The sequence below is a fragment of the Jaculus jaculus genome, chromosome 2, assembly GCF_020740685.1.
Source record: "Jaculus jaculus isolate mJacJac1 chromosome 2, mJacJac1.mat.Y.cur, whole genome shotgun sequence".
Taxonomy (NCBI): domain Eukaryota; kingdom Metazoa; phylum Chordata; class Mammalia; order Rodentia; family Dipodidae; genus Jaculus; species Jaculus jaculus.
The window spans coordinates 7,726,704-7,739,867 of NC_059103.1; the positions used below are offsets into that span (position 1 = coordinate 7,726,704).

The 13,164-nt window shown below is 45.1% G+C and overlaps 1 protein-coding gene and 1 pseudogene across 1 annotated transcript in view; both read right to left on the reverse strand.

Moving 5' to 3' along the window:
* Positions 1-1,200: 1,200 nt before the first annotated feature.
* On the reverse strand, positions 1,201-1,819 carry LOC123458580 (annotated as a pseudogene).
* Positions 1,820-9,920: 8,101 nt separating this feature from the next.
* Positions 9,921-13,164, reverse strand: part of Dnaaf5 (dynein axonemal assembly factor 5) — a 53,651-nt gene continuing 50,407 nt past the window's right edge. Inside the window, exon 13 of the mRNA XM_045144403.1 lies at positions 9,921-11,474. Coding sequence (XP_045000338.1) covers positions 11,338-11,474 — 137 coding nt within the window. The 3' untranslated portion in view covers positions 9,921-11,337. The remainder of the gene's footprint in view (positions 11,475-13,164) is intronic.

Genomic DNA, 13,164 nt, shown 5'->3' on the forward strand with positions numbered 1-13,164 from the left:
TTCTTGCTCTCTGCTCACAAATAAGTAAATAAAAGAAAGAAACCTGACATAGCCTTTATGGCCTTTAAACATTTTTAGAAAAAAAATTTTTGGTTTTTTGAAATAGGGTCTCACTCTAGCCCAGGCTGACATGGAATTCACTAAGTAGTCCCAGGGTGGCCTCAAACTCACAACATTCCTACCTCTGCCTCCTGAGCGCTAGGATTAAAGGCGTGCATCCCCATGCCTGGCTTAAAAACAATGACGACAATATATATATAATTTTATTTATCAGAGAGAGAGAACACACCAAGCCTAGAGCCACTGCAAAGTCCAGACACATGTGTCCCCTTGTGCATCTGGCCTACATGGGTCCTGGAGAATTGAACCTGGATCCTTTGGCTTTGTAGGCAAACACCTTACACGCTAAGCCATCTCTCCAGCCCTAAAAGTATTAAAACATATTTTTATTTATTTATTTATTTATTTGGGAGCGAGAGAGGCAGAGAGGCAGATAGAGAATGGGCATGCCAGGGCTTCCAGCCACTGCAAATGAACTTCAGATGCATGCACCACCTTGTGCATTTGGTTTACGTCGGTCCTGGAGAATCGAACCTGGATCCTTTGGCTTTGTAGGCAAACACCTTAACCACTAAGCCATCTCTCCAGCCCAGTGTTCATTTATTTGTTTGAGAGAGTATGCACATGCCAGGGCCTCTTGCCATTGCAAATGAACTCCAAACATATGTGCCACTTTGTGTATCTAGCTATCTAGCTTTACATGGGTACCAGGGAAAGGAATCTGGGTTCACAAACTTTTTATACAAGTACCTTTTTTTTTTTTTTTTTTTTTTTCGAGGTAGGGTCTCACTCTGGCTCAGGCTGACCTGGAATTCACTATGTAGTCTCAGAGTGGCCTTGAACTCATGGTGATCCTTCTACCTCTGCCTCCCAAGTGCTGGGATTAAAGGCATGCACCACCACACCCAGGATATGTACAAGTACCTTTAATAGTAGATCTCCCCAGCCCTTGTTTGGTTCTTGGCTTTTCAAGGTTGGGTTTCTTGCTCTTGCCCAGATTGACCTGGGATTCACTATGTAGTCTCAGGTTGGCCCTGAGTGATAGGATTAAAAGGCATGGGCCACCATACTTGGTCCTTTTTTTTTTTTTTCCTTTACTTGGAACAAATACTATTTAGTTTTTACAAACACACTGGAGGGTCACACAAGGCTGCCTCTATTGGAGGAAATCCTGGGCCACAAGTCTGCACACACCTTTGCAACTTCATCTTACCTTTATTGTTTACTCTGACCACTGGGTTATTTTCAAAATAAAGAAACAGAGTAGGGTGTGGTGGCGCACACCTTTAATCACAGCACTTGAGAGGTAGAGGAAGGATTCCTGTGAGTTCGAGACCATCCTGAGGCTACTTAGTGAATTCCAGGTCAGCCCAGGCTAGAGTAAAACCCCACCTCAAAATAAAATAAAATAAAAAGCCCCTCTTTTCTTTTTTCTTTTTTTGAAGTTCTGGGATTAAAGGTGTGCACCACCACGCCCGGCTTCCATCTTCCATCTTTTCTTTGGTATTATTGTTGCGGAATTACCTTGGCTGGATGGACCTTCTTAGCTTTGCTTTGCCTTTCTTGACCATGGCCATCACCATGTCACTCACACCAGCAGCAGGAAGTGTGTTCAGGTGTCGCTTGGTCCCTTTCATGAAGAAGATATACAATTTCTGGCTTTGGTGTTCTCCACACAGTTGATCACAGCTCCCACCAGAGGACCCAGGGAAACCTGGAATTTCACACTGGAGAACCTACCACATCCTCACTTTGACATCTTGAATGGCCAGAAAGCCTTTTTTTTGAGGTAGGGTCTAGCTCAGGCTGACGTGGAATTCACTATGTAGTCTCTGGGTGGCCTTGAACTCATGGTGATCCTCCTACCTCTGCTTCCCAAGTGCTGGGATTAAAGGTGTGAGCCACCATGCCTGGCATATCTGGCTTTTTTAATTTTTATTTTTTAATTAAGTCTCAGGGTGGCCTCAAACTCATGGCAATCCTCCTTCCTCAACCTCCCGAGTGCTAGGATTAAAGGTGTGAGCCACCATGCCCAGCTACACCTGGCTTTTTTTAAAAAAATAGTTTTATTTATTTATTTGAGAGAGAAAGAGAGAGAGAGAGGGAGAGACAGAGACAGAGACAGAAGGCGTGCCAAGGCCTCCAGCCACTGTAAGCGAGCTCCAGACACATGCGCCACCTTGTGCATCTGGCTTACACGGGTCCTGGGGAATTGAACCTGGGTCCTTTGGCTTTGCGGTCAAGTGCCTTAACTGCTAAGCCATTCCTCCAGCCCCTTGTTTTTTTTTTTTTTTCCCCTTGTTTGTTTTTAGAGACAAGGCCTTACTGTGTATCCCAGGCAATCCTAGAATTCATAGCAATCTTCCTGCCTCAGCCTCCCAAGTGCTGGGATTACAGGCATGCTCCACTATGCCTGGTGAGTTGTAGTCTTTGGAATCAGTTTGCAAGCAAACTAGGGAAGCATAACTATTTTCAATCTGTTCTAACTATAAATAGTGACCTTGACATTGTAAAAGGAAGTGTTCTGCTGTTCTGAGGTGGGAAGTAGGTGGAGGGAAGAATGGGATCTTCTATGGTGAGCAGGGGATGGAGGTGGGACAGAACGGGTTTCAGTTTAGCATATCATTTAATGAAAAAATAGGCACCTGGAAAGGCTAAGAACAACATGATGCAACAAACTGAGACGGAGCTGAGTGGACTGGCCTACCTCACCTGCTCAACCCAGTGACCTACTCCTGGAGTGTCCAAATGGCCTCCCACTATTGTCTTCTTACCCATGTGGAGCCTTCCTGCACTGGCCTTGTTCTTTTCACTTACTGAGCATGTTTCTGCTAGGGTATTTGTTCTCCCACAGCTGGTGGAGACAGGCCTGGCAGCTGGGGTTCCAACCAAGGGCACCTCCCTGGCCTGGCACCAGCTGGCTCTACACACAGCCAGCTCCAGGGCTGAATGGCCCTTGCTAATCTACCTGGGTGAGTGGAGATGTCTATCTGCTTTAGCCCATCTGTCCACACATTTAAAAAATTTTTAATTTTATTTGAGGGAGAGAAGGAGAGGAAGAGAAAGAGAAGGAGAGAGAATGATGGACCAGAGCCTTTAGCCACTGCAAACGAACTCTAGATGCATTTGCTACCTTGTGCATCTGGCTTTATGTGGGTACTGGGGAATCGAACCTGGGTCCTTTGGCTTTTCAGCCAGGCACCTTAAACACTAAGCCATTTCTCCAGCCTCACATTTTAAAATTATACATGAAAATTCGGAACCTCTGAAACCAAGAGATATTTGTCCCAGCAATGGAAACTACCCACTGAGCACCCAGAGAGCAAGGGGCTACCTGCCTTCTGTCAATCTAGCTGTGGGTAGAATTCACGCCACCTGATCACAAGCTGGATAGGGCAATTGGAAGTTAGCAACTTCCTTCAAGGTCCAACCACTTCTCTAGGTTAGGCACCAGTTTAGGAGATAGAAATTCTTTAGTTTAGTTGGTTCAGAATTTATCTGTTTCAATTCTGATGTATGTATGTATGTATGTATGTATGTATGTATGTATGTATGTGTATGCTGCAAGTAATGGAACCAGCTCAAATTTGCTTAAGAAATACAGATTTGGGGGACTGGGGAAATGGCTTAACAGTTAAGGCACTTGCTTGTGTAGCCAAAAGACTCAGGTTCAATTCCCCAGGACCCACATAAGCCAGATGTGCAAGGTAGCACTTGTGTCTAGGCTGGAATCCCTGGCTCACTCATTCTCTCTTTCAAATAAATAAAAATAAAATAAAATATTTTTTAAAAATACAGATTTGGGCTGGGAGAGATGGTGCATGACTTTAATCCCAGCACTTGGGAGGCAGAGGTAGAAGAGATAGTACCCTATCTTAAGAAACCAAAAAACAAAACAAAAAAACCCAGGTTTGGGCTGGAGAGATCACCTGCTTGCAAAGCCTAAATGACCCAAGTTTGATTCCCCAGCAACTAAATAAAGCCAGATGCATAAAATGACACATGCATCTGGAGTCGTTTGCAGCAGCTGGCACACCCATTCTTTCTTCTATCTCTCTATGCTTGCAAATAAATCAAAATATTAAAAGTAAAAAAATATATATATATACAGCTTCTCCAGAAGCTGAGACAGAAGAACTGTTGTGAGTTTAAGGTCAGTTTATGCTGTATAGTGAGTTCAGGTCAGCCTGGGCTCCAGTGAAACCCTGTCTTAAAAAACAAAATCAAGGACTGGAGGGATGGTTTAGAGGTTAAAGAGTTTGCCTGCAAAGTCAAAGGACCTACATTCAATTCCCCAGGGCCCACATAAGCCAGATGCACAAGCAGTACATGTGTCCGGAGTTTGCAGTGGCTGGAGGCCCTGGTGTACCTATTTTCTCTCTCTTTCATATAAAGTTTAAAAAAGAAAATCAGGGCTGGGGATGTGGCCAGTTGCTAGACAGCTTGCCTAGCATGTGTGAAGCCCTAGGTTCTATCTCCAACAGCACATTAGTGAGGTAGATAGTACATACCTGTACTTGTAGCACTCAGGAGGAGGCAGGAGGATCAGGACTTGGAAGGACAGCCTCAGATACATAGTTCTAGTTAAACTTTTTTAGGGAGGGGAAAAGAATGACTCTTTTTATGCAATTACCAGAACCTCACCAGGCATAGTGGCATATGCCTTTAATCCCAGCTCTTGGGAGGCAGAGGTAGGAGGACTGCTACAAATATGAGGTCAGCCTGGGATTAAACACGACCAATCATGCTGGGCAGGGGCCATGCTATGTGCTGACTGGCTAAAGCCAGTGTAATCCCAACATCAACAGCATCACACAGAGACTTTGCTAGAAATGAAAATTCCACCTGAGACCTACTGAGTCAGAAGCTCGGGCTGAGTCTGGGCATGAACCAGCTTCCTCAGGCTATCAGGGGACTGGAGCGTGATTTTATTTAATATTTAACATTTATTTATGAGAGAGAATGAACAAACACAGGTGCACTAGGGCCTGCAGCCACTGCAAATGAACTCCAGAAGCATGGGCCACTTGTGCATCTGCCTCACAAAGTTCTGGGGAATCAAATCTACGTTCTTAGGCTTCACAGGCAAGCAAGTTAACCACTAAGCCATCTCTCTAGCCCTATTATTTATTTATTGGAGAGGGAGAAAGTGAGTGTGTGTATGGGTGCACCACAGCTTTTTGTCACTACAAACAAAATTCAGATGCAAAACTTTGTGCATCTGGCTTTACAGGTGTACTGGGGAACTGAACCCTAGCCATCAGGCTGTGCAAGCAAGTGCCTTTAACCACTGCACCATCTCTCCAGCCCTGATTTTTTTTTTAATCAATGTATTTATTTTATTTAAAAATTTTTGTTTGTTTGTTTGTTTTCTCAAGGTAGGGTTTTGCTCTAGCCCAGGCTGACTTGGAATTAGTCTCAGGCTTGGCCTTGAACTCACAGCCACCCTCTCTTACCTCAGCCTCCTGAGTGCTGAGGTTAAAGGTGTGTACCACCATACCTGGCTATTTTATTTATTTTTATTTGCAAGTAGAGAGAAAGAGAATGGGCACACCGGGGCCTCCAGCCACTGCAATGAACTCCATATGCATGGACCACTCTGTGCATTTGGCTTTCTTGGGGTACTGTGGAATAAAACCCTGGTCATTAGGATTTGCAAGCAAGTGACTTCAACCATCTCTCTTGCCCTGATTTTTATTTATTAAATTTTTTTTATTTTTTGTTTTTTCAAGGTAGGGTCTCAATCTAGCCCAGGCTGAAATTCACTATGTAGTCTCAGGGTGGCCTTGAACTCACGACTATCCTCCTACCTCTGCCTCCAAGTGCTGGGATTAAAGGCGGGCGCCACCACACCCAGCAATTTTTATTCTGAGATGGATTTATGTAGCCCAGGCTGGTCTCTAACCCACTATGTAGCTGAGAATGACCTTGGACTTCTGATCCTCTTGTCTCTACATCCAAGTGCTAGGATTATAACGTGTGCACCATCAAGTTGGGTTTTAGGAGATGGGACATTTTTTTGCATGTGTTAGTGTGGCACCTGTATTCACATGTGTGTGCATGGAAGCCAGAGGTGATACTAGGTATCTTCCTCAACCTTTGTCCACTCTGTTTGAGACAGGGTCTTTCATTGAGCCTGAAGCTCACTGATTCAGCAGAATTAGCTAGCCAGTAAGCCCTAGGGATTCTTTGTCTCTACATCCTCAGTGTTGGGGTTCCAGGTGCCACCATGCCCAGCATAAAAGGGATACAAATTGGAAAGGAAGAGATCAAGTTATCATTATTTGCAGATGACATGATTCTATACATAAAGGACCCTAAAGACTCTACTAGCAAACTGTCAGAGCTGATCAAAGCCATGTAGCAGGATACAAAATAAATACACAGAAATCAGTAGCCTTCATATATGCTAACAACGTTTAAACACACAGAGGATGAAGTCAGAATCACTCCCATTCACAATTGCATCAAAAAAATAATAAGGTACATTGGAATAAACCTAACCAAGGAAGTAAATAATCTCTACAATGAGAACTTTAAAACACTCAAGCGAGAAATTGCAGAAGACACTAGAAAGTGGAGAAACATCCCGTTCCTGGATTGGAAGAATCAATATTGTGAAAATGGCAATCTTACCAAAAGCAATCTACACATTTAATGCAATCCCTATCAAAATTCCAAAAGCATTCTTCATGGAAACAGAAAAAACAATCCAAAATTTCATTTGGAATCACAAAAAACCTCGAATATCTAAAATAATACTGAGCAACAAAAATAAAGCTGCTGGTATCACCACACCTAATTTTAACCTATATGACAGAGCCATAGTAACAAAAACAGCATGGTACTGGCACAAAAACAGACATGTAGATCAGCGGAACAGAACAGAGCACCCAGATGTAAGCCCAAGTAGCTATAGCCACCTGATATTCGATAAAAATGCCCAAAATACTCATTGGAGAAAAGACAGCCTCTTCAGCAAATGGTGTTGGGAAAACTGGATATATATCTGCAGAAGGATGTAAATAGATTCTTCTCTCTCGCCATGCACAAGAATTAAGTCCAAATGGATTAAAGACCTTAACATCAGACCTGAAACTCTGAAACTGCTAGAGGAAAAAGTAGGAGAAACTCTTCAACATATTGGTCTTGGCAAAGACTTTCTGAATACAACCCCAATTGCTCAGGCAATAAAACCACAGATTAATCACTGGGACCTCATGAAATTACAAAGATTTTTTACTGCAAAGGACACAGTGAAAAAAGCAAAGAGGCAACCTACAGAATGGGAAAATAATCTTTGCAAGCTATATATCTGGTAGAGGATTAATATCTAGGATATACAAAGAACTCAAAAAGTTAAATAATAAGGAATCAAACAAGCCAATCAAAAAAAAAAGGGGGGGCTATGGAGCTAAATAGAGCATTCTCAAAGGAAGAAATAAGAATGGCATATAAGCATCTAAGAAAATGTTCTACGTCACTAGCCATCAGGGAAATGCAGATTAAAACTACATTGAGATTCCATCTCACTCCTGTCAGACTGGCCACCATCATGAAAACAAATGATCATAAATGTTGGTGGGGATGTGGAAAAAGAGGAACCCTTCTACACTGCTGGTGGGAATGCAATCTGGTCCAGCCATTGTGGAAATCAGTGTGGAGGTTCCTAAAACAGCTAAAGACTGATCTACCATATGACCCAGCTATAGCACTCCTAGGCATATATCCAAAGGACTCATCTCATTTCCTTAGAAGTATGCGCTCAACCATGTTTATTGCTGCTCAATTTATAATAGCTGGGAAATGGAACCAGCCTAGATGTCCCTCAACTGATGAGTGGATAATGAAGATGTGGCACATTTATACAATGGAGTTCTACTCAGCAGTAAAGAAAAATGAAGTTATGAAATTTGCAGAAAAGTGGATGGACCTGGAAAGGATTATACTAAGTGAGGTAACCCAGGCCCAGAAAGCCAAGTGCCACATGTTCTCTCTCATATGTGGATCCTAGCAACAGATGATTGGGCTTCTGCGTGAGAATGAAAATACTTAGTAGCAGAGGCCAGTAAGTTAAAAAGGAGACATAAAGGGAAGAGAAAGGAAGGGAGGAGGGCACTTAATAGGTTGATATTGTATATATGTAAGTACAATGATTGTGATGGGAAGGTAATATGATGAAGAATGGAATTTCAAAGGGGAAAGTGTGTGGGGGGGGAGGGAATTACCATGGGTATTTTTTTATAATCATGGAAAATGCTAATAAAAATCTTAAAAAAAAAGAATTTTTATTTATTTATTTTTTTAAACTATGGGGACTTTTTGTTTTGTTTTGAGATAGGGTCTCACTCTAGCCCAGCTGACTTGGAATTCACTATGTAGTCTCAGGGTGGCCTCGAACTCATGGCAGTCCTCCTACCTCTGCCTCCAGAGTGCTAGGATTAAAGGTATGCGCCACCACGCCCAGGTAAGAATTTTTATTTATTTGTTTGAGAGCGAGAGCGAGAGAGAGAGATGGGCACACCAGGGCCTCAAGCCACTGCAAATGAACTCCAGATGTGTGCACCCCCTTGTGCATCTGGCTCACATGGGTCCTGGGGAATGCAGCCTTGAACTGGGGTCCTTAGGCTTCACAGGCAAGCGCTTAACCACTAAGCCCATGCCCAGCATTTTTACATGGGTGCTAGAGACCAAATAAAATAAAATAAAGAGGGATAGCTTAGCAGTTAAGGAAGGCGCATGCCTGCAAAGCCTAAGGACCCAGGTTCAATTCTCCAGGTTCCATGTAAGACAGATGCACATGGTGGTGAATGTGTGTGGAGTTTCTTTGCAATGGCTGATGGCCCTGGTGCGCCCATTCTCTCTCTCTAAAAATAAAATAAGAAAGAAGGTGATTTTCTTTCTTTCTCTTTCTTTCTTTTTTGAGGTAGGGTCTCACTCTAGCCCAGGCTGACCTGGAATTCACTATGTAGTCTCCGGGTGGACCTGAACTCACAGCAATCCTCCTATGTCTGCCTCGTGAGTGCTGTGATTAAAAGCGTGCCCCACCACGCCTGGCTGATATTTCTTTTTAGGTAGTCCTACCACTGAGCTGCAACCCCCAGCCTACTTTTTTATTTTTTAAGAGACACACACAGAGAATTGGCACTCCAGGGCTTCAGCCACTGCAATCAAACTCCAGACACTTGTACCACCTAGTGGGCATGTGTGACCTTGCACTTGCCTCACTTTGGGTATCTGGCTAATGTGGGATCTGGAGTGTGGAACATGGATCCTCAGGCTTCACAGGCAAGCACTTTAACCACTAAGCCATATCTCCAGCCATTTTTTTTTCTTGTGTCTCAAGGTAGGATCTTGCTCTAGCCCAGGCTAGATACTGGGGACGTAGGTCAATGGTAAAAGTAACTACCTAGAATTTGCCAGTGAGGATCTAGAATTGTGCCTCAGAACACTTGTCTAGAATCTACCAGTGAGGGGCTGGGAGCATGGCTGAGTAGTAGAGTGCCTGTTCAGACTATCTCAGTGGTATGGGGGCAGGAGACACAGACCCCGGGCTGTGGTCACTAGGCTGTGGGGCAGGGTGAGGCACCCCAAGGCTAACCTCCCTCACCCGGAAGCCCAGCCTCTCTTGGGGCAATGTTATGGGCATCCTGCTGACCATGATGGTGGTCCTATGTCTTCTGGAGCTCCAGGCACCTGGTGTGCAGCGGAGGACATCACGGGGAGCTGTGGCTGCCACTCAGAGGAGCCATGGAACCCATAGCCAGCATCCCCTAGCCAAGATCACTGAGGTCAGAAGTGAGAGAATAGGCACTGTTTCCAGAAATGCCAATTAGCCAGCAAAATACACTCATACCGAGTAGCTCTAATAAATAATTTAATTTTGCAAACAGAAAAGCAAAAATGTTAGGATTTGTTGGAAAATATATGGATCCCCCCCTTGTGTTAACATAAATATTAGCTTATGATAATACCACTTAAAGTTCGTTAGGCACTTGGGTGTAGAAAAGGCTGGAGAATGAAAACAATCTCAGGCACTGCTGCAGCGCAAGCAGCCAGGAGGCCCCACAGCGTGCCTGTCCTCGGCCTACTGGCACCAGTCAGACACTGTGAGAGCTCCCACACCACAGATTCCAGTCAGACACTGTGAGAGCTCCCACACCACACATTCCAGTCAGACACTGTGAGAGCCCCCACACCACACATTCCAGTCAGACACTGTGAGAGCCCCCACACCACACATTCCAGTCAGACACTGTGAGAGCCCCCACACCACAGATTCCAGTCAGACACTGTGAGAGCTCCCACACCACACATTCCAGTCAGACACTGTGAGAGCTCCCACACCACACATTCCAGTCAGACACTGTGAGAGCTCCCACACCACACATTCCAGTCAGACACTGTGAGAGCCCCCACACCACACATTCCAGTCAGACACTGTGAGAGCTCCCACACCACACATTCCAGTCAGACACTGTGAGAGCTCCCACACCACACATTCCAGTCAGACACTGTGAGAGCTCCCACACCACACATTCCAGTCAGACACTGTGAGAGCCCCCACACCACACATTCCAGTCAGACACTGTGAGAGCTCCCACACCACACATTCCAGTCAGACACTGTGAGAGCTCCCACACCACACATTCCAGTCAGACACTGTGAGAGCTCCCACACCACACATTCCAGTCAGACACTGTGAGAGCCCCCACACCACACATTCCAGTCAGACACTGTGAGAGCTCCCACACCACACATTCCAGTCAGACACTGTGAGAGCTCCCACACCACAGATTCCAGTGGACTTAAAAAAGGAAACATTTCATCAGCAATAGTCAAGATGTGGAATTCTTTTTCAGTTGGGACAGAACCCAAAGGAAAATGAGGTTTCTTTTTTATAATCATTTTGGGTTTCTGGTTAAGTGATCTCCTCATTCTTGAGGGGCACAGAAGCAGACAGGACCCAGTGGGGCACATGAGGGAGGCTTTAAAAATTATCCTAAGCAGCTGATTGGGCAGCCACTATGGGTAAGGGACGTTGGGCTTTATTTCAACTTGGCTATAGACTTTCGCAGGCCTGTGTGTGTGGTATAGGATAAAAATGAAATCAACGTGCTCAGGATCATCATGTAGAAGCTGCTGGCTTGAAGGCACTGTTGAGTGACAGGTGGCAGGCAGGAGTCTCAGAGATGCCACACTGCCGGGGCTGCTGACATCAGACCCTGGATGCCACATGGTTGGGGAGGTCAAGGCGGTCATGTCTGCTGCCTGTGGTCACCGTGCGGCTGCCATGGCGTGCACATGCTGCAGGAGCTGCTCACAGTAGGCTGCTGAGCGGTGTTTGTGGACAACGGCTTCGGTCTCACGCACCAGGACTTCTGGGAACAGGATGCTACCCTCCTTGAGGACCTCTGCAAAACAGCAGGAACCCCTGAACCCAACACCACGCAGATGGCCTCAGCTGGCTGACTTTTCTACTTAGGCATGGTTAGTGGCTGACATTGCTAGGACAGTCAGCACAGACAGGAAAGCTTTCTTGGGGCTGTGGGCAGAACATGGGTGTAAAAGGCTCACACGCCGACAGAAGAACTGTTGGCATGAACAAGTCACATCCTCTCCTCTAGGGGATACTTGAGCCAAAAAAACACCAGGAGACTACAGTATACCTGGAGGTGTCTTCCTGGGTCCACTTGCCACTGGCTGTTCCCAGTGTCCTTTCTTTCAAACAGATGACTTTCTACAGTGAATGTCCTGCCCATACCATGCTAACCCATTTTAAAAGTTATGGTTTTGGAGCTGGGAAGATGGCTCACTTGCTGTACAAGTGTGAAGACCAGAGTTCAGATTCATAGCACCTAAGTGAATGCCAAGAGCTTGGGAGGTAGTTATGAGAGTCCTGAGGGCAAGTTAGCTAGCTAAACTAGCCGAATTGGTGAGCTCTGGGTTCAAGTGTAAGACCCTGTCTCAAAAAATATGGTGAAGACTAATTAGGGAAGAGAGGAAGGCACCCACTGTCAACCTTTGGCTTCCACATGTATACACATGGACATACACAGACACACACAATTTCTTTCTTTTCTTTTCTTTTCTTTTTTTTTGACATAGGGTCTCACTCTAGCCCAGGCTGACCTGGAATTCATTCTGTAGTCCCAGGCTAGTCTCAAATTCACAGTGATCCTCCTACCTCTGCCTCTAGAGTGCTGGGATTAGAGGTGTGTGCCACCACACCTGGCTAACACAAAGCATCCCCCCCACCCCCAGTTAGGGTCTCTTTGTAACCCAGGCTGGCCTGGAATTCACAATGCAGTCTTAGGGTGGCCTTGAACTCACAGTGATCCTTCTACCTCTGCCTCCCAAGTTCTGGAATTAAAGGCGTGTGCCATTCCTGGCAACATGAAGTATTTTTAAGTTGGGTGTGGTGGTACATATCTATAAACTCGGCACTCAAGATTGTGAGTTCAAAACCAACCTTGTGTACATAGTAAGACTGTCTCAAAAAGCCTGAGACTACATAGTGAATTCTAGGTCAGTCTGAACTAGTGAGGCCCTATCTCAAAAAAACAAAAAACAAGCCAGATGTGCTGGTACATGCCTTTAATCCCAGTACTCGGGAGGCAGAGGCAGGAGGATCACGATGAGTTCGAAGCCATCCTGAAACTACATAGTGAATTCCAGGTCAGCCTGGGCTAGAGTTGAGACACTACCTCGAGGAAAAACAAACAACAACAAAACAATCCCAGAATTCTGGGGCTGGAAAGATGGCTCAGCAGTTAAGACACTTTGCCTCCAAAGCCTGAAGCCCCTGGTTTGATTCCCTAGTACCCACATAAAACCAGATGCACAAAGTGGTGCACTCACCTGGAGTTCATTTGCAATGGCTGGAGGCCCTGGCACACTCATTCTCTCTTTTTCATGTTCTCTACTTACAAAGAAGTAAGTAAAAATTAAAAAAAAAAAAAAAAAAAGCTGGGGCTGGGCATGGTGGCACACGCCTTTAATCCCAGATCTCTGGGGAGGCAGAGGTAGGAGGACTGCTATGAGTTTGAGGCCACCCTGAGACTACATAAATGAATTCCAGGTGAGCCTGAGCTAGAGTGAAAC